Here is a 22,706-nt window from a genome sequence, read left to right as displayed (position 1 = left end):
CAGCCTGGAGGAACGCTTCTGGATTCCCTGCTCCTTCATCCTGGACCCTTCCCTCATCCATGATTTCCATCGAGACAATCCTTACAAGCCTGGTGGTTCGCCTGGAGGCTCCTGTTGGGGGAAAGGGGTACTGTCACAATTCCGATCATTAATTCCCTATCTTTCTCCTAATTTCCTTTGATTGTGCCATGGTTCCGACCATTAATTTCCCATTTGCTTCTAATTCTCTTTGATGACAACACACCTGGTTTCCATCAAGACCTGCAGCATAAGAACCCTGACATTACAGCCACTAGTTGCCAGATTGTTGGTTTTGCCTGTGTGGTAATTAATGGTTCCCAGCCGCTTAGGACTGTGTGTTCTAAGTTTTGCTCCAGTTTCAAGGTTTACCTATGAAACTCCGTCTCTCTGTGTCAAGGCTCCATATCAAGATCCCTCCTGTTTGCTGTTCAACGTTCACGTCCGTGTAAGCATCCTAACTCAATCTCTGTGCCTGTGTCCTGCACTTGGGTTTGCTTCAGTCGCTCATTGCAACAAAGCTGGGGAAGAGGTATGAGGGAAAGGGGGCAAAATAGGAGGATTCAAAGTTCAAAGTAAGTTTCTATTATCGAAGTACAAATATGACACTATATACAACCCTAAGATTAATTTTCCTGTGGGCATACTTAACAGATCTACAGAATAGTGACTACAACAGGATCAATGACAAATCAGCCAGGGAGCAGAAGACAACAAGCTGTGCAAATGCAAATATAAATAAATAGCAATAAATAACAAGAACATGAGATAACAAGATAAAAATTCCTTAAAGTGAGATTATTGGTTGTGGAACATCTCAATGGATGGACAAGTGAGGGTAGTTATCCTCTTTTGTTGAAGAGCCTGATGGCTGAGTGGTAGTAACTGTTGTTGAACCTGCTGGTGAGAGTCCTGAGGCTCTTGTGCCTTTGCCTGGTGGCAGCAGTGAGAAAAGAGCAGGAGCTGGGTGGTGGGGATATCTGATAATGGATGCTGCTTTCCTACGGTAGCATTTCATGTAGATGTGCTCAATGGTTGGGAGGGCTTTACCTGTGATGTACTGAGCTGAATCCGTTGCCCTATGTAGGATTTTCCAGTCACCGGCATCGGTGTTTCCATACCAGGCCATGATGCAGCCAGCCAATATACTCTCCACTACACATCTATACAAGTTTGTCGATGTCTGAGCTGTCATGGCTAATCTCCACAGACTCCTAAGGAAGTAGAGGCACCTCCATGCTTTCTTCATAATTGCACTTATGTGCTGGGTGCAGGACAGGTCCTCTGAAATAGTAACACTCAGGAATTTAAAGTTGCTAACCCTCTCCACCTGTGATCTTCCAATGCGACCTAGTTCAAGGACGTCTGGTTTCTCTCTCCTGAAGTCTGCAATCAGTTCCTTGGTCTTGCTGGAATTGACTGAGAGATTATTGTTATGATAGCACTCAGCCAAAGTTTCACTCTCCCTCCTGTATGTTGATTCATTGCCACATTTGATTCAGCCCACAATAGTCCTGTCATCAGCAAACTTGAACATGGCATTGGAGCTGTGCTTAGCCACACGGTCATAAATGGGGAATAAGTAGAGCAGGGGGCTAAGCACACAGCTTTGTGGTGCACCTGCGCTGATGGAGATTGTGGAGATGTTGTTGCCTATCCAAACTGACTGGGGTCTGACTGAGGAAAAATCCAGGATCCAATAACACAAGGAGGTATTGAGGCCAAGGGTTTGGAGCTTATTGAGTAGTTTTGAGGGGATGATGGTACTGAATGCTGAGCTGTAGTCAATGAAGAGCATCCTGTTGTATGCATCTTTGCTGTCCAGGTGTTTCGGGATTGAGTATAGAGCCAATGAGATGGCATCTGCTATGCATCTGTTCCTCCGGTGGGCAAATTGGAGCAAACCCAAGTTGCCTCTCAGGCAGGAGCTGATCTGTTCCATCACCAGCCTCGCTAAACACTTCATCTCTATGGATGGAAGTGCAAGAGGGATCCCTCCAAATTTTTTGCATCCTTTGCATTTTAGTAAAAGGAAGCGTGATATAAAAGGGGCAGACAATCCACCGGAGGGGATGGTTACCTAAAACTGGAAAATTCAACAGTAACGCCATTGGGTCGTGGACTACCTAAGCAGAATACTGTTATGAGAAAGGAAAGGACTGGTGACAATGACCTGGGCCTTCCAAGAATTTAGTTCCCTCACGTCTTTCTATCAAACCAATATTATTAAGTTCATAATGTGTAATCTTGGACTCGATACGTTGTTTTTAAAGTGCAACCTGCCATCAAATGAAAATATTCCAAATTCAAAAAACCTTATGTGGATCAGCGCACTGTAATCCATTTAATCTGGCGGCTAGCGTTTCCTCTTTGAAAATGATTTGCAACAAAAATCCATCTGGTTTTAAATTGTTCTTTTTGCCTGAAGTCGAAAGGGGTTTGATCTGTTTTACTGTTTTATTAGTCCGGGGGTGGGAAGTAAAGACATATTTTGATACCTAATCCTGATATAGGTATGTGTTCGCAATTTATTAACTTGTAATTTAGAAAGTAATCCTGTCAGGCACGAAAAACATAAAACTTCGGGAAACCAAAAAATATCTAAATACATGTCCTTCTGTTTGATTTGACCCGTAGTTCGTTGTCAATGCAGGGTAGGCAATTTGCGCTTTGTGCAATCAGCCTTCGAGACAGTGTACTCATCAAATGTAATTATGTGATTCGTGCCCATCTGCAGAAAATTACCTAAAAGTATACTTAATTTAATAGGTGTAATTTTGGGTCTAATGGGGTGACATACAGAGTAAATACAACTCGTGACGCGGACGAGGGCTTGATGATGCTTTTTGCTTCCCGTATAAAGTACGTCGCTTACTCCAATCTTTCGGAGAACTTCGGTGTTAGGGTAGTTCCTATTGCAATCGAAAGCCAGCTGTGCTAGTTTGGTAACTCTCGGGGTTCAGTCACTAAACGGATTCAAGTCACTGAGTCCGGAAGGAAAACATACGACGACCAAATGAAGGTAAGATGACAACAGTCAAAAGATAATCATTTTCCGTTTAGTTCGGTTTCTGTTATCTCTCCCGAATTTTTTCTGAGGAATCTTGATGTTTTAATCCACTCTCCGCTTTCAGATGCCGAGCTCCGCCAGCCTTCTGTGCGCGTCCCTCGTTCTGTGCGTCGCCGTCTCTCATTCATTTGGGCTTGTTCTCTCCGTGAGTTCTTTACATTCCTAGTTTCTATTTTCAGTGCTCCCCTATTTCAGTGCATTTCGTCAGGGTTTACGTGAATCAACGTAAAGCTGCCTATTTAAAAGCGTCTCCCCATAATATGTAAGGTTACGGGGGAAAAAAAACAAGAAACCTATGACTAACGAACTCCAAGGGACAATTGTTTGAAATATTATAATGTTGGAGTGGAAGCTTTGGATCTGCTGTGGTGGAATGAAACAGACTTCTCAAGATCTCGGGGAAGAAAGGCTAACTCAAATGTCACCTTTCTATGAGAAATGTAACAAAAGAGTTATTGTAAAATTGGTTGGTTTATTAAGGGTATATTGAAATTCAGAATTAAAATATCAATGATCTCTTTCTAATTTGACTCCACAATTATTCCTAAATTTCACTATTATGACTATAAATATGGTGTACAAAACAATATTCTTTTTACTCCAACATTTTTGGTACATCACTTTACATAGGTAATGTGAGTATCTTCATTGAAACTGGGATTGAGGAAGGTAGTGACTGGAAAGCATTGCAATGCACCCAACATGAAAACCTGACAATTTTAATTGTTAGCACGAGAGATTCTGCGGGTGCTGGAAATCCAGAGTAACGCATATAAAATGCTGGAGGACTTCAGCAGGTCAGGCAGTATCTATGGAGAGGAATAAATAGTTGGTGTTTTAACCAAGGCCCTTCTTGAGGACTCTTCCCCCACCACCACCACCACCAATTTAAACTGTTGGTGGAATAAAGATAAAACCTATGTGATAGTCTCCCAAACAGGTGAAATTGCCAGTGGGCCAGTAACCTGGAACTGAGGTTCAGGTAAGTGTGAGCCACATTCAAACATTAAAAGATGGCTCACCGGCAATATGGTTGTTTCTGGTAAAGTATTGGAACAGACATGAACAAGGATGTTCAAAGCACATTTCAGCATCTGGAGAAGCACTCTTGCTCCTTCTACCATAATGTAGTAGTAAAAATTAATCATAAAATATTTCTGTTTTCAAATCCTCAATGTATTCATTTGGCAAGAAAAGTCAAGAATCTTCTTTATTTTCATTAAAATAGCACCAACATCATCAAACCGTTATGTCTATTTATTTCTAATCATCTGATCAAAAAAATGGATCAAATCAGGATTTGTCTAAGTAACTGGGTAAATCAGCATGAAATTCTGAAGGCACTCAGGTCAAGCAGATTCTGTGCAAAGAGAAAAGAGCTAACGTTTTTGAGTAAAGCAATTTCATTTGCTTTAGGTGGGATATTTATCCTGCAAGTATCAGAAACATTTAAAAACATTTAAATTACAAAGCTTGTTAGTGATTTCTGGGGCCAAGAGCTTTGCCCTACACCACCTAATGGTTCTCCTTGCTATCTTTTCTGGAGGCAGTGAGTTAGCTCTGTTGGTTCTCAGCAATTATCTGCAGGCGAGGTTAGGTGAGAATGGTGGCTGCTAGTTCAGAAATGGGGGGTTGATCCCAAGAATTCGGCCTTCTATTCTTCCTCTGCAGGAAGTTTGATTCTGTATCGGACTTTGCCTTCAGTTTTTAAAGCATTATTAGCTTTCCTGTTTTCAATGGCTGATGCTTAATTTTGTAAATAGCAGTATATTTGGTATTTATTATTTAGGTGCACTGAAAACCACTGAAGATAATATCTAAATATTTCTTCAACAGGCAAAAGAAAAAAGGGGTTGGACAATAAACAGTGCAGGATACCTACTAGGACCAGGTGAGTATTTTATGCAAATAGTACAAACACTCATCAATTACTACTTGCTTGAGAAATGTCAGTAGTTGTACTCTCTCTTGAGTAGTAATGTACTCTGTCAATGAAACAACTTGGTAATTTTACCTTCAGCTAATTCTTGCAAACTACAGTTCTACCTACCTGAATTTCTGGAGAAGCTGACTAAGGCAGGTTGATGATGGCAGTTTATTTCAAGTAATCTGCATGGATATTAGCAAGTCTTCTGTCATGGTTACACATGAACAAGTTGGTCAAAAGGGAGTCAAGGAAGTAGCTTAGTGCGTTGAAGCAATGATTATGGATACTGATGAGTGTTTTGTGCCTGGAAGGCTGCTGCCAATCAGGTTTCATAAACCCCAGTCTTTAGCTGTTTATAACTTGTGCTATATTATATGGGGATCAACCATTTTCAAGTACACATCCAAGTACATTTATATGTGATGAAACTTAATATAAGCTCTTTCAGGCAAAGAGTTCTAATACCTTAATCACTAGGGTGGATACAGTTTCCTTCTGCACCATATTTGCTGTGAACCTGTTTCCAGAACAAGAATATCTGTCCTTGGGCACAGAGACCAAAACTTCAAATGAAGTTTGTTTCCTTGGTTTTTGTGCCAATCGCCTTGTAGTGAAAATGAACACACCACTTGGCTTCCTGATATTTTGGTGTCCCTCCATGCTTACTTTCTAAACCAGCACACCAATATCTACTGTTTCCCATTATTTAAGAAATACTTTATCCATTCTTCCCACAAAATCAAAATCTCACATTTCTCATGTTTTTCTTGTTTTCTCCTTGCACCTTACATTCACACCTACCTCTGTACCCCTCAACTAAATCTAGGACCAATTCACCATAAATCTTCAATAGAAACCTACCCCCAAACACATCTTTACCTCTCCACCACACTCTGCTTTCTGCGGAGATTGCTCCCTCTGTGATTCCCTTGTACATTCGTCCCTGTCCAGCAATCTTCCTCCTGGTACTTAGCCCTGCAAGCATAAACATTGCTACAACTGCCCATTCACATCCTCCCTCACCTCCATTCAGGACCCAGGAAGTCCTTCCAGGTGAGGCAACATTTCATCTGCGAATTTGTTGGGGTCATCTACTATGTCTAATGCTCCTGATGCCCCCTCCTCTGCACTGATGAGACCTAATGTAGATTGTGGGACTGCTTTGCTGAGCAACCTTCACTCCAGCTGCAAAAGGCAGGATTTCTCAGTGGCCAACCATTTTAATTCCAATCTCATTTCAACATATTGACCCATGGGCTCCTCTGCTGCTGTGATGAAGCCACTTGCAGATTGGAGTAATATCTCATATTCCATCTGGGTAGCCTCCAACCTGTTGGCATGAACATTGTTGTCTCCAATTTCTGGTATTTTTCCCCCTCTTCCTCAATTTTCCACTCTGTGCCCCTTTTCTCCTTACTTACCTATTTCATCCCATCAACACCCTTCCCCCCCCCGTACACTCTCCTCTCCTGTCAGATTCCTTCTACTCAAGCTCTTTACCTTTTCCACCTATCATCTTCTAGCTTCTTACTTCATTCCTCTGCCCCCCCCCCACCCAACTAGCTTCACCTATCACCTTCTAACTTGTACTCCTCCCCCCCCCCACCTTCTTATTCTGACTTCTTTGCACTTCCTATCCAGTCCTGATGAAGGGTCTCGGCTCAAAATGTCAACTATTTCCATCGATGCTGTCTGATTTCGCTGAGTTCCTCCAACATTTTATGTGCGTTGCTCTGGATTTCCAACATCTGCAAAAATCTCGTATTTATGATCTGCCAAACTGAAAACGACTTATTTGTTCATGCGTTGTTTTCTGTTCTTCATCCCTGACCCCGCGAACCCTAATGTAGCAACCTATTGTGGTACCTCTTGCAAAAATAGAAATCCGGGAAGAACTGAGCCAGACAAGCAACATCCTGAGCTTGCTGTTACATGCCACCTTAATTCTCAATTCCAGTCCGATTCCAACTCAACATAACTGAGAACATCAACATGTTGTGTTTGCACTTTGCAACCCTCTGGAATGAGCACTGATTGTTCCAACTTCTAACAGTTGAATGAGACTCCTTTCTCATCTCTTCCCATCGTCACCTTTCTATCACTTTCTTGCCTTATTTCTTTTGATCTTGCTAATGGTTAGTCGTCATGTTCCTTATAATTTGATCTGCCTTAATTTCTCTAGGTTTTTATCTTGTACCTCACTCTTGCCATCCTCACCTTCACCCTCAACTGTTTTGAAAGTTGTAAGCCTTCTGCTTTCACCTGTGGTTGGGTTGCTGATACTACACATTGACTGATTTCCTCTTCTGCAGACACTGCTTGTCTGGCTGAGTTCTTCCAGCATTTCGGTTCACGTTCCAGAATCTGCAATTTTATTTGTTTTCCATTTTGTTGTACCTTGTCAACTAATCTGGAGCTATTCTGTCCACAAGTTCACCTTAAACATGTTAGTTACATCTCAAAATCTTAACCAGATTTGTCAAACACTACTTTCTCTTTTATGAAACCATTTTTCCTCCTCCTAATCATATTTGCAAATGACTTTTTCAGCATCCTGCTTAATCCGCAAATCTGTCTCCAGTTAGCAACTCTGAGCTGAAGTTCCATAGGGTACAGACACTTACTGTAGATATAAAAACAGGAAATTCTAGACACACTTAGTTGGTCAAGCAACATCTGTGGAAAGAGACAGTTAATCTACTTAAAACAGATCTGTGTTGTGAGCAATTATTTTTTGGTCTGATGTGAACATCAAGAAAAAAATAATGCTCACATCAGTCCAAAGTTTTAAAAACCTGGAAGCTTTCACAAACTATCGAAACTAGAGTTTGGGGAAGAGCAGAGTGCTGGCAGAGGATTAAGGGGTTGTGTGTGGACAGAGGATTGGAGTCAGGTTTTATGGAAGTGGGTGGTACAGTTTCAAGAAAGGACTGGCTGGGGTTGAGAAGAGTCGGGGAGAGATCCATGAGATTGAGGATTTTGGTATGAAGGGGCTGGGTGATTACTAATATAAGAGGAAAATAACTGTACTTTGAGGAAGATTGGTGATTTAGTTAGACTTGCTATTAACTACAGTTAGCAGGCAGGTCTGGGACCATGAACCAACTTTTAAAGAAAGCTCAACTAGAGATTAAGTTCTGTCTCAACAAATGAAAGGCTGTACCATATACTGAGTGATTTCAGATATGTTTGATGGCCTCCATACATATCCTTTCTTCCAGACTGAATATCTGGAAGTACACTTTGCACGTACCAAATACTCAGTCACATTTTGGCGATTGGATTTTGGATAAAATTCACTTCCACATAAAATCCTGAGCATTACTTAAAAATACACAAGTAAATGAAAGAGAGTGGGAAGCTGTATGGTAGAATGTCCTTGTGAGCAATTAGCCGGTTTAATGTGGCTTGCTTACAGTTTAGAAAATAAGCACCATAATTTTGGAAAATTCAATTGCTATAACAATTTAGACTTGAACTTTATTGCTATTTTTTTGTTGTAGAGGGACAATTTGAGTGAATATATTTTTTCTATTTCACATGGTAAATTTTTTTGCTCACAGAGGCCTTGGCTAATTATCGACTCTTAAATGAAAAGTCCGGCCTTGCTGGTAAACGTGACCTGCGATTCGAAGACAACATTAAATCTGGTACAAAGTTAAATTTCTTAATTGATCTTACTCATCATCTTAATATGTTCATAGTCTATACCTGGTGGAGGTAATGGAATAAATGGTAGCAGGTAAATTGTCTGAAATAGAAGCAGTATTTTCAATATTTCAGCAATTTCTAACATTTTTATTAAACTGAAGTTAATCTATTACAATATTTGTTTTTGAATCATGACCTTTAGCAAACAAATTTTTTTTCCACCAGTGGAAAAGACTGCATTTAAAGTGTTAAAGTGCCAAACACACAGTTGATGATTGAGTATTAAATTGATAATCAATAACGATGTGCCAATGTCGTTGCTTTAATACTGGATATATTGGGGTTATCTACATTGCAGCTGACTCATTATTCTAATCTAGGATCATTTGTTCTGATGAAATATGCTTCATATCTGGAAGACTGTTTGCAATTTCAGCCTTCATATTTAATGTTAATCTTGGAATCAGTACACCTTAGGTTTAAAAGATTGGATCCTGAGAAAAGGGAATTGTCCTTTTATGGGGGAATGAATAAAATTGACCTGTGCTCACTCATTGAGAAGTATGAGGTACTTTCTGTGACATAAATTCTGGGTAAGATTAACAGTAAATTTTGAGAGGCTGTTTCTTTATTTGTTATTGGAACAGGGGTCAAGTTCCTTGATTCTCCACAAAGATGGTCAATCTTTTAAATTTTCTGACAAGAGTTTTGAATACTCTGTGGTTGAATGTATTCAAGGTGAGATTGGTAGCCTTTCGGAAGATAAGAAATATCAAGAGATTATGGGGATTGTAGACAAAAGTGGATAAATATCAGGAAAAACGTGTCCTTACTCAGCACACTCATGTTTTTAATTATTGTATGTTCTATTTCTCATTTTGCTGAAAAAATTATGAAAGAATATTTATAGACTAAACAAATCTTCACAAACGTTTTCTAGGTAACTTAGTAGAAACTGTCACTGATGAAACTGCTGCTGATATAGTCACTGAATTTCTCGTGTACTTGCACCTAAAAGGTAAGATATTTTACATTGGAAATATAGTTAATTTAGAAGGATATAGAACAAAGGTAGGGGAAACAATATGACATGATTTCATTGACTGAAGAAACTGTTTGGTGAATTGTCACCACCTTATTCAGAGATAGTGCCACAACAGATCAAACCAGTTGACCCTTTGGGTGATATACAATTACTGTATAGAATAAAAAGAAATTCCTAGTTAACTCTTCTTAGATACTTCCTAGATTTCTGTAGTTTTCTCCTGGCAAATTATTTAATTATATTTAATCACATTTTAAAAAAGCAATTCAGCAAAAGTGAACATAAACGTGTTGCAGAAAATATCTGAATCAAAAGATGATGAACACGATTTCCAATTCCATGAACTGTTCAAGCAAGATGAATTATTAGGTAATGAATTAGAAATCAGTTAAAGTGAAGAGTTACTTCACCATTGGTGAATACAGTGTTTGGATAATTTCTGGGGAAGAATTGCAGATAAACACATGGATCTTAAGTAGAACTAACTGGAATTGATAACTGTGAATCTCATTGATTATAGGTGTATAAGCAAATGAGCCAGGTTTCAGATCAGAAGCTTATCATGCTTATTTATGTCAAAAGTCATTGAGGTTCATATTTCTTACTACTTGAATTAATGCAAACTACTAGAAGCTGAATAGCACACATTATTTAAAAGCATTCCCGTCCTCAAAAAAAATGGAAGGGCCCGACGTGCAGTTGCTAAAGCATTTTTAACAATACGCAGTAGCTACTTTATCAATTGTGAGAGTGGAACCCAGTGTGGTGTTTGCTGCTGTAGCCCATCCACTTTAAGGTTCAACATGTGCATTCAGAAATGCTCTTCTGCACACCCCTGTTGTAATGCATGGTTATTTGAGTTACTGTCACCTTCCTATCAACTTAAACCAGTCTGGCCGTTCTCCTGTGACCTCTCTCGTTAACAACAGGTTTTGTCCACGGAACTGCTGCTCTCTGGATTTATTTATTTATTTATTTATTTATTTATTTGCACCATTCTCTGCAAATACTAGAGATTGTTATGCATGAAAATCCCAGCAAAATAGCAATTTCTAAGATACTCAAACTACCCTGTCTGGCACCAACATCATACCACGGTAAAAGACGTTTAGATCCCATTTCTTCACCATTCTGATATTTCGTCTGAACAACAACTGAACCTCTTGACGATGTCTGAACGCTTATACATATTTAGTTGCTGCCATGTGATTGGCTGATTAGCTAGCATATGATTCTGTATCAAGCAGGTGAACGGGTGTACCTAATAAAGTGGCCACTGATTGTATGTTGAGCCAGAAGTGCTGAGTGGATGATCCATCGTCCCTCCTGATACTTCCATCTGAGGAGCACTATTCAGCCAAGTCAGCTCCTGTCAGTGATGTCAAGAAATTACCAAAAAAAAACACTAGGTATTTAGAAGGCCATGAAATCATACAGATTCCGGGCGATAGTACTGAAGACATTTTCCAGAATTAGCCACACCAATAATGAAGCTATTCCACTATTGTTATAACATGATCATCTGATGAACAATGTGGGAAATTGTCTTAAGTATGTTCTGTTTAAAAAGGAAAAACTGAGACCAATTAATTACCCAATCACCTCTCAATCCCCCTGAAAAATGGAAAATGTTATCAATGGTACTATCAAGCATTATTACCTGTCTGCCTACGGATGACAATTTGAGTTTTGTTGAGACCAATCAGCTCCAAAATTGAAAAACAAACTGATAAAAGCACTTGTTTGTGACTTTAAAAAAAAATGGAGGACTGATTTAGGATATCAGCTGAGTAAAAACAAGAGGCTGAATTTGATTCAGTGGCAAAAGAAAAATATTAGCCTGGTCTCTTGTTATTGGATTCTTCTGCACAATTGATTAGTTACACTCAAACCAGCTACTTTAGTTAAAGATGAGCAGCTTAATAAAAATCTCAGTTCAACAGAGGAGAGAATAATTTATTTATTTCGGTCAGAAGAAAGTAATATCTGGTTTGGATGATGCTGAAGGGATTTTTTTATATTGCAACATGTAAAGGGAGCATTACTCTGAAAACAAATTAAGTTACCACAAGTCCTGTAATTGAACTTGAAATTACACTGGGCACTAGAATTTTTAAATGTTCCATTGTTCTGTGATGAACAGCTCAATTGAGTTTAAACAAAGCTGGAAAAAATTAGTGTAAAGAACTGAAGTCAATGTATGTCCCTTGGGAGTAACTGCAATAAACACAGCTTCCAAACATTAGTCCATTGTGTGAGCTTGACCCATGAACATATTATTTGTTTCAGAAATGGGTGCGCTTGACAACTTGCCATCATTGTTTCCATCTGAACTTGGCCAGTCATAATCTATTAGGGCCGACTTTCTGGAAAGTGACAGCTTTGGATTAACATCTGCAACTTGGACAAATCAAATGTTATTCATGACACTTTAAGATAAACTGTAATTAGGTGTTTGGAAATATTAATTTGTATTACTTTTGTTGCTTTGCTCTCAATACCAATACTTTTTAGTGCAATTCTTTGTTTCCTCACTGGGAAAATGTCTAGACAAATAAAATTAGCAACTGCAACTTTTGAATAGCTTTGGATTTTTTCCACATGACACAAATCTTGCTGTGCAACAACAGTACTGAAGTAATAGTAACGAATGACATTGATTCAAGAACACACTTCCAGCCCCAAGAAGAGTTAGTAACTCACAAACAAGAGAAAATCTGCAGATGCTGGAAATCCAAGCAACACATACAAAATGCTGGAGGAACTCAGCAGGCCAGGCAGCATCTGTGGGGGGGAAAAAAGGTAGAGTCCACGTTTCGGGCCATAGATGTTACCTAGCCTGCTCAGTTCCTCCAGCATTTTTGAGTGTGTTGCAAGAGTTAGCAAATAGTTATTTTTCATATTTATCTTCCTAATACCCTACTAAACTAAATAATACCAATGCATATTTTACATTACAGTAGGTATTTAATTTTTAACAGAAGTTAGAGCCATAAACATATCAAAGTGACTAGAATAGTATTAAAAATGTAACAATCAAATAAGGGTAAATCACATTGATTCTGCTAGTTTGTTCAGGAATAGCATAGAATATATTTGGTTAAAAGGCAAGCTTCATAATCTGAATGACAATATATCTCTGTTAAAAAAACAAAAAACATCAGGTGAGCAGCTGTTCTGTGGGCTAAAATGCCTTGTTAATGAGAGAGCTCAGGGGAGAATGACTAGGCTGGTCACATATTGCAACACTGCTGCGCAAAGAAGCATCTCTGAACATGCAACACGTCGAACATTGAAGCTGATGGGCTCCTGCAGCAGAAGACTACACCGGGTTCACCTTCTGTACCTAACGAAGTGGCCACTGAACGTTTAGAATGAGTTAAATATTAGTTTAAGTTCAAAGTACATTTATTATTAAAGTATGTCTACTATATACAACCTTAAGATTCACCTTCTTGCAGGCAGCCACAAATCTTATGCTAAGACACCTAGATATTTCAAGCTCTTTGATTTTAATAGGCCATGTGATATACCAGGAAGTCTTATGGGCTTCTAATAATGCTTCCTGAAATTCAAATTGTCATTAATGATAGATTTTGGTGTCCTGACTTAATATCCATAAAGAAAATTCCATCCCAAATTAGTATGCTCACAGATTTCAGACAGAAAAATCACAAACATGTCTTCATTGACAAAGCTGGACTATCAATAATCCATGTTTTTGAACTGATCCAAGGTATAAAGCCTCAGTTTCATATGAAATCTTATCTTATTTTGAGTGGAATGTGAGGAAGTTTTGTAGATTGGAAATAGCTAGTTTCAGGCTGCAATTTAGTAGGAGTCAACATTTTAAGATAGTGCTAACATCTGTAATAAAATAAGAACAAGTATACCAGGAAATTTAACCAATTTAACTTAACTCAATTTAACTAATTGAAACCTATCGAATGGTGAACAGCCTTGATAGAGTGTGTGTGTGGAGAGGCGCTAAGGACCAGAGGACACAGCCTCAGAACAGAGGGAATGTCCTTTTAGAACAGAGAAGAGGAGGAATTTCTTTCTTTAATAATCTTTTTATTGATTTGGAGAAAACATATATACAGACAAGGGGAGAATTATCTCAAATATATATATCAACAACAGTATAAACAAAAGATGAAATAGATATGATAATCATACATAGTAATAAACAAATATGCAATATATAAGATATGACAACTAATTCTCCTCATCAATTCATAAAGAGAGGGGAAAAATTTTAAATTTAAAATGAAGGGAAAAAGACCCACTGCACTAAAAAAAAAGAAAAAAAAAGGATTGGGCAGTCCATTTGGAGAATACAACCAAGAAAAAAAGGAAAGACTTTCTGATCAAATCTAAAACTTCAAAAAAATATATAAAGTAATAGGAAGAGTAATAAATCAAATCAAATGAAAATATAAAATAAAAGGTCGCCATATTTGCTCAAATTTAAAGGATGTATCAAACGTCTGACTTATTTTCTCTAAACTTAAACAGGACATAATGGAGAAAAGCCAATAAAAGACAGTAGGTGGATTAGAATCCTTCCACTTCAATAAAACGGCTGTCCTAGCCAGTAAGGTCAAAAAAGCTATCATACGTTGAGCAGAAACAGGAATATTTCCTGCTTCCGATGGGATAATCCCAAAAATTGCCGTAAGTAAATTAGGTTGTAAATCCAAATCCAAGGCTTTTGATAGCATTTTAAAAACATCTCTCCAAGAGTTATCTAGCTTTATACAAGACCAATACAGATGAGTTAAAGTGGCCACCTCAATATTACATCTGTCACAAATAGGATCAATGCTGGAAAATATGAGCGCTAGTTTATCCTTTGACATATGGGCCCGATGCACTACCTTGAACTGTATCAAGGAATGACGAGCACAAATAGATGAGTTATTAACCAAATGAAAAATATTACTCCATTGATTATCTGAAAATAACTCTTGAAATTCCAATTCCCAAGCACGTTAAATTTTCTCATTAGATATCATTCGTCAGTTCAATAACCGTTTATAGATTATAGCTATCAACCCTTTTTGAAATGGTTTAAACTAAATCAGTAACAGTATTAAAATGAACAAAAGGGATTTTAGAATTAATAAAAATAGATACCCCTCTTATTTTATTTACTGATAAAGAATGAAATAATGGTCCCTTCCAAAATTAAAAAAAACGATTTTCATCCCGCCTGCAGACATGAGTCTCCTGCACAAAGATAATATCCACATGAAGTGTTTTTAATTTCTTAAAAATCTTTCTGCACTTAGTAAGTTGGTTCATGCCGTTTAAATTCCAAGATATTATATTAATTTTATTAAGATCCATATTTAAAATTTAATTTAAAAATTTTATAAAGTAAACCAATGCGCAGGCGCAAACTAAATCCGAAGAAAGGGCGAAGCATGATTCAATCAGAAAGAAAAGCAAGATGATTGACAAAAAAAACCCCTCAGGCATGCCCAGTCAAAAAAAAACTAATCTAATAGATCCACCTCCCTCCCCTGCAAACCCAGAAACCATCCAATAGGCGGACAGCATGCTATTCTAATAACCTTTAACCCGTCTCCAAACAGCAGCCCCTGCTTACAAAGTAACACATTACCACCACCAAAAAGACATAACAAAGAATACATAAAGTAAACAGATTCCAAATACTTTCATATTATGCCTAAGAATAGTTAAGACTGAATTAACGACGGCCATCTTAAATCCATTTAAAATACACAAGCATGTATTCATACAAAAAGGATACATCCAGCCAACCAGTATACTACAACTAATATTAAAGACTTACAAATCAAAGAAAAAATAAGTAAATATATATATATGTTAAATTCAAAACTACATTAACTATTAAAGCAAACAACAGATCCAAGTGAGTCAATAAAATCCATGTCTAAGCACTCATAAAACATGGAGTGGAGTTTCGTCAAAACCGTAACAAACAACTCCCAACGAAAGATTAACTCAAATCGAAGAAAAAAATAAGTAAATCTATATATATTAAATCCAAAACTATATTAACTGTTAAAGCAAACAACAACAAATCTAATTGAGTCAACCAAGTCCGTGTCTGGGCACTCATAAAACATGGAGCGGACTTTCATCGAAGCCGTTGCATACGGCTCCCAGCTAAAGATCAACTTTTCAAATTGCTTATGAAATGGACTTAAACTCCAGGATGAATTTCCTTAGCCAGAAATTCGTTGCCACAGGCAGACGTGGAGGCCAAGTCTTTATGTATATTTAAGGTAGAGGTTGACAGATTCTTGATTGGTCAGGGCATGAAGGGATACGGGGTAAAGGCAGGAGATTGGGACTGAGAGGAAAATTGGATCAGCCACGATGAAATTGCAGAGTAGACTAGATGGGCCAAATGGCCTAATTCTGCTCCCATATCTTATGGTTTTAATAAATCAAGATACAGTAAATAGATGTGTATGCAAATCTGCTGTCATAGATGCTATTAAATCATATCATAATCAGTTCATTCAGGACCATCACAAGGCAGATTCTGCAGTGAGCCAGACAACCTTGTTGATTTAACAAAAACTGGTATGTCAGAAGCTGGTGAATGATGAAACAATCAACCTAAACACATATTTTCTATTCAGTAGTATGGGAAACAAGTGGAAAGTTATGCAAGATGCTAATTCAAGAAATATGAAAGAGTCACAGACTCAAAAAAAGAGGCAATGAATCGTATCTATTTTCTGCCATTGATATTTTCATTGTGTCAACCAGTACATAAAAATACATGAGGCAAATGAATGATCAATGGGTACTTTAACTGATTTCTTAGCTAATTACTTGTTGCAAAACAGAAGGCAATAGTTTATAATTCTGGGGCATTGGAAATGGTGCACTGAAGCCACAGTCAGGCACTTGAAAGCCTTCTTGGAATGCTTTCTGTGCTATAACACTTCATTTTAAAAGTAGGAAAGCAAAGCCCTTCCCTCTTTGCCAACATTTTGATAGATATGCTGGAATAAAGACAAAGCAATACAATTTGATACTAAATACTATTAATGCAGATACATTGTATATTTTAGATATTATGACATGGCTTTAGCAGAGCTTCACAAAATATTTGTGTTTATATATTTCTGACTTTGCATCCGGGTATTACTCTCCCCCCTCCTATATAACACTTTTTGAATCTGCTGTTCTTTGAAGCCCCACCAACTACGTTTTTAAAGTTTTCCCCATCACCGTTTTCCTCTTCCACCCAATTAATTTCTTCCATTCTCTCATTTTCCATCTTTCTGTTTCATCTATACCAAATCTGCATACTTCCACTCACCACCTCTTCCTTGATACTCTTATATATCCGGTGATTTCTTCTCCCAGTACTCCTCAATCTGATGAATTCTAATTCATTCTTTACCTGTCTATGCTTTCTCTTTATTTTACCTGTTTATAAGCTACCTATCTATCATTTCTGAAATAAAATCTGAAATGCAGGCCGGTGGCACAATTGATTAGTTGCATCACCATACCTCCTGTTTGGGTTCGAGCCTGACCTCAGGTGCTGTGTGTGAATCTTATGTGTGCTCCCTGTGGCTCCAGGTGCGATGTTTTTCTCCCACAACTCAATGACGTGCATGGCCACTGCACTTTGACCCTACTGTGTAGTGTGACTGGAGAAAGTCCATGGTCGAAGGTTTGGTTGGTTTCTGATCTTCACAGAATAATTCCCTACAATGACCCAACCAATGTCATCTTTGATATTATTTCGGTTCAAGATGGCTCAAACGTTTGGAACATGCGGCTGGAGGATCAGCAGGACAGTGCTGGCAGCTAGTCGGGCATGGGAAGACCAAGGAACAGGTAAAATGAATGCAAGCAGCAGCAAGCGAACAACAATGTTAGTAAAAATGAAATTATTTCAATTACTTTGACGAGGAACAGTCGCTGAGAAGCTTTGAACATCTTTATCTTTGGTGGTTCGTGCTGCAGCGGCAGGCCAAGATGTCAATTAAACCGTTGCTTTCGGAGAGCGGGAACACAGTGGAAGCTTTGAAATCACGCCCAATGCAAGTCCTTATGAACACACTGATTTCGTTTGAATGAGAATGTGGGGTGTATCTAGTCATCGAAGATAACTGAACATTTTGTCTGAGCTTGGAGTTACCAGGCAGAATGATCAGACACACCAGGTTAAGATGGGGTGATATAGAAATGCAGAAAATGAACATAAATTCAGACAAATTAATTAATCACATTGTGTATATTTCATCACAAATTCTTGATTCATGTCCACACTTAAATTGAGTACATTACACCATGGTTCTGGAGGATTGTTGTTTCGTTTTTACTGTGTACTGTACCAACAGTTATGGTTGAAATGACAATAAAAGCGACTTGACTTGACTTGAACTTTGTCATAATTTCCATAAGACATAGGAGCAGGAATAGGTCATTTGGGCCAAAGTCTGCTCTGCTATTTCATCATGGCCAATACATTTCCCTCTCACCCCCATTCTCCTGCCTTCTCCCTGTAACCTTTCATGCCCTGACTTATCAAGAATCTAAATTCCACAGATTCACCACCCTCTGGCTAAAGGAATTCCTCATCTCAACAGCATAACATAGGGTTAATTGTAAGACTCTTGGCAGTGTGGAGGATCAGAGGGATCTTGGGGTCCGAGTCCATAGGACACTCAAAGCTGCTGCGCGGGTTGACTCTGTGATTAAGAAGGTGTACGATGCATTGGCCTTCATCAATCGTGGGATCGAGTTAAGAGCCAAGAGGTAATGTTGCAGCTATATAGGACCCTGGTCAGACCCCGCTTGGAGTACTGTGCTCAGTTCTGGTGGCCTCACTACAGGAAGGATGTGGAAACTATAGAAAGGGTGCAGAGGAGATTTACAAGGATGTTGCCTGGATTGGGGAGCATGTCTTATGAGAATAGGTTGAGTGAACTCGGCCTTTTGTCCGTGGAGCGACGGAGGATGAGAGGTGACCTGATAGAGGTATATAAGATGATGAGAGGCATTGATCATGTGGATAGTCAGAGGCTTTTTCCCAGGGCTGAAATGGTTGCCACAAGAAGACACAGGTTTAGGGTGTTTGGAAGTAGGTACAGAGGAGATGTCAGGGGTAAGTTTTTTTACGTAGAGAGTGGTGAGTGCGTGGAATGGGCTGCCAGTGACAGTGGTGGAGGTGGATATGATAGGGTCTTTTAAGAGACTCCTGGGTAGGTACATGGAGCTTAGAAAAATAGAGAGCTATGGGTAACCCTAGGTAATTTCTAAAGTAAGTACATGTTTGGCACAGCATTGTGGGCCAAAGGGCCAGTATTGTGCTGTAGGTTTTCTATGTTTCTATCTCTTTTCTAAATGGACATATCTCTATTCTGAGGTTGTGCTCTCTGCTCCCAGACTCACCCAGTATAGGAAACATCCTCTCCACAATGGTCTACTATCTAATCCTGCCGACCTTTTACTCTTTATAAAGAGTACTTGTGGTATCTTCTTTGATGTTATTGGCTAGCTTACCTTAAAATTCCATTTTTCCCCGCCTAATGGCTTTTTAATTGCCTTGTTCATTTTTTTAAAATTCCTAATCCTCTAATTTCCCACTAATTTTGCTCTATTATATATCTCTCTCTTGTGTTTATGTTGGCTTTGACTTCCCTTAGAAATATAGAAAACCTACAGCACAATACAGGCCCTTTGGCCCACAATACTGTGCCGAACATGTACCTACTTAGAAATTACCTAGGGTTACCCATAGCCCTCTATTTTTCTAAGCTCCATGTACCTACCCAGGTGTCCCTTAAAAGACCCTTTCGTAGCTGCCTCCACCACCGTCGCTGGCAGCCCATTCCACGCACTCACCTCTCTCTGCGTAAAGAACTTAATCCTGACATCTCCTCTGTACCTACTTCCAAGCATCTTAAAACTGTGCCCTCTCGTGTTAGCCTTGTCAGTCACGGTTGTGTCATCCTGCCTTTAGAATACTTCTTTGGGATTATCATCCTGCACCTTCCAAACTGCTTCCAGAAACTCCAGCTATTGCTGCTCTATCGTTATCACTGTTAGTTTCACATGGGGATTAAAGCAGAACGTAGCCGTATGTTGAGATGAGATTCTGCAGATGCTGGAAATGCAGAGCAACACAAAATGCATGAGAACTCCGCAAGTTGGGTAGCATCATGAGGCAATAAACAGTCAATGTTTTGGGCCGAGACCATTCATCGGGACTTAAACAGTGAAGGTTCCGGGCCCAAAACAATTGTTTATTTCCCACTGTGAATACTGCCTGTCTTGCAAAGTTCCTCTGGCATTTTGAGTGTGATAGCAATATGGTGGCTGGAGGAATACACTTTTCTCAGGCTTCCAGCTGGGTACAAGTATTGATTTTAACCGACTTTTCAATGACAAGCTCTGCCTGGGCATGTCTCGTCTGTTGGTACTTATACCCCAATGTCCATCCCTCCCGATTGCTTAGACCTCATCCACTCAGGTTTCCACTGTCTCACCTTGTTTACAATTGAGTTCCAGTTCTTACTTAGAGCAAGACCTTATCTTTGTTAAAATTCTTTTTCTCTAGTTTTATTTCAATGGCTTCTTTCACCAGGCCGTCCCAAAAGCTATTGGCACGGCACGGTAGTTTTGTTCCATCAGTCGATCCTATAGCCATTGCTAACACATTGTTCTGCTACCGCCGGTTTCTCCGGGTAACCCAGACAGATACACCCCCCGTGCTCCTTGATGTGGGTTTCCACCGTGCATCCCATCTAGCTGATATACGCTGCTCCACATCGACAGGAAATCCTGTAAACGCCAGCGTCCTGTGTGCCAGGTCATCTTTGACCTGCATAAACTGTGATTTGAGCTTCCTTATAGGTTTGCGGATGGTATAATTCGATATTTCTTCAGGGTCCTGGTGATCCTTCCAGAAACCATGGAAATATAGGGAAAACAGGCGGTAGCGATAGGTTCCTCCTCGTTATGTTTCCTGATTTCCTTCACCTTGTAGCCATTCCGTATGAACGTCGTGCGTAATCGTCTTATTTCCTTGTGGAGACTGTCCAGGTCTGAAGTAGTTTTCACACTGTTAATCAAAGTAGAAATAACTACTCTACGTTGGGAGGCGCGATGGTGGCTGTTATTGTTGAGGCAAAAGTCCACATGACTGGGTTTCTGATAGATGCCATGGTGAGAACGGGAGGCAACCATTCAATCAGTTTACGATGAAGATGGAGAAGAATAGTTGCCTCCTGTTCCTGGATATTCTAACGTAGCAGAAACTGGACGGTCGCCTCAGACGTTGCGTCGATTGGAAACCCATTCACACGGACTTAAGGCTGATTTATACTTGTGCGTCAAGCTTGCGCCGTAGCCTACGTGCACGTCATGCATGCGCACACACCTGCCTGTGCAAGGCTTCATGGTCTTTCTCAGGGTAAACAAGTTTAAAGCAAGTGTCTTTTTTCGTAAAAGCGAAATGTGTCCTCCATAATTTCAGAGGTCTGTGAAGCTTTATGGAAAGAATTGCAGCCAGAGTTCCTTCCCTGCCCTTCAATCGCCCAATGGGAAGCTATTGCAGCATAGGATGACATGCGATGCTACCAAGTGGACCAATCACAGTCGTTGCAGTCTGCATTGCTGCGACGCGTAGTTACATTTTGGGAGAGGTGCGCGTCAGGCTACGGCGTAGGGATCCGCGTAGGCTCTGCGTAGGGTTCGTGGCAACACCGTACCTACGGCATCGATTTGACGTAGAAATATAAATCAGCCTTAACGCGGCGGAAACTGGACGGTCGCCTCAGACATAATGTCGATCAGAAACCTGTTCACACGGACTTATACCTCAACAATAACAGCCACCATCGTGCCTCCTAACGTAGAGAGGTTCTTTCTACTTTAATTAGCAGTGCGAAAACTACTTTGGACCCGGAGAGTCTCCACGAGGAAATAAGATGATTATGCCTACAGAATGGCCACAAGGTGAAGGAAATCAATCAGGCCCTCAAAAGGGTCGACGGAAAAACCAGGAAACCTAACAACGAGGAGGAGTGCATCGCTACCTCCTGAATTCCCTGTACTTACACGGTTTCTCGAAGGACCGCTGGGATCGTGAACAAACACTGGATTAATACGATCCACAAACTCGTAAGGAAGCTCAAATTCCAGCTATGTGGGTCAAAGATGACCTGGGACTCAGAACGGCTGGCATTTACAAGATTCTCTGTGAATGCAGAGCAACATTTGTCAGACAGATGGGTCGCACTGTGGGAGCTCGCGTCAAGGAGCACAGGAAGTTTATCCATTTGGGTTACCCGGAGAAATCTGCGGTTGCGGAACATTGCATCCGCAATGGCCATAGGATCGACTTCGACGGAACAAAACTACCATGCCGTGCCCAAGGCTTTCGGGACCACCTGGTGAAGGAACCCATTGCAATAAAACCAGAGGAAAAGAATTTTAACAAAGACGAAGATCTTACTCCAAGTAAGAACTGGAATTCAATTGTAAACAAGTTGGGACAGCGGAAACCTGATTGGATGAGGACTAACCAATCAGGAGGGACGTATGACAGGGGTATAAATACCACCGGATTACACATGCCCAGGCATCATCTCTAGTGAAGATGGAAGAGTTTGTCATCGAAACGTCAGTTAAAATCAATACCTGTACCCGGCTGGAATCCCAAGAAGAGTTTATTTGTCATATACGCCAGGAAAGCACTAGATCCTTTCTTCTGGAACCTGGAGTTTTATCTACAATTCAGTATCTACTGCAATTCCACTATTCAGCTTCATTCCATTTTTCCTGAAATCCCTTTGTCCCCAAAAATATCCAGAACTGTCGTCAGTGACTGATCACTAATAACCTCTGGAATAAGAACTTTTAAAAATCCAAAATCTGCATGAGTGTTGTATTGCTGTGGGGTTATTTGGAACAAAAAAATAGCAGATTGAGTACCCATAATCCAGTTAAAAAGTTAAATATTTTTC

At 39.6% G+C, this 22,706-nt stretch overlaps 1 protein-coding gene across 4 annotated transcripts in view; it reads left to right on the top strand.

The window, feature by feature from the left end:
• Positions 1-2,662: 2,662 nt before the first annotated feature.
• Positions 2,663-22,706, top strand: part of LOC134353753 (galanin peptides-like) — a 39,780-nt gene continuing 19,736 nt past the window's right edge. The window contains exons 1-6 of one of the 4 annotated variants that reach the window (XM_063062090.1): positions 2,688-3,040; positions 3,153-3,233; positions 4,925-4,979; positions 8,579-8,665; positions 9,607-9,684; positions 12,001-12,303. In XM_063062090.1, the coding sequence (XP_062918160.1) occupies positions 3,035-3,040; positions 3,153-3,233; positions 4,925-4,979; positions 8,579-8,665; positions 9,607-9,684; positions 12,001-12,059 (366 nt within the window). In that variant the 5' untranslated portion in view covers positions 2,688-3,034 and the 3' untranslated portion in view covers positions 12,060-12,303. Of the gene's footprint in view, positions 3,041-3,152; positions 3,234-4,924; positions 4,980-8,578; positions 8,666-9,606; positions 9,685-12,000; positions 12,304-22,706 lie in introns of those variants that run through there. The other 3 variants (XM_063062088.1, XM_063062089.1, XM_063062091.1) reach the window with 3 other exon arrangements.

This window comes from Mobula hypostoma, chromosome 11 (assembly GCF_963921235.1).
Source record: "Mobula hypostoma chromosome 11, sMobHyp1.1, whole genome shotgun sequence".
NCBI lineage: Eukaryota > Metazoa > Chordata > Chondrichthyes > Myliobatiformes > Myliobatidae > Mobula > Mobula hypostoma.
This window is presented reverse-complemented; position numbering and strand designations above follow the sequence as displayed.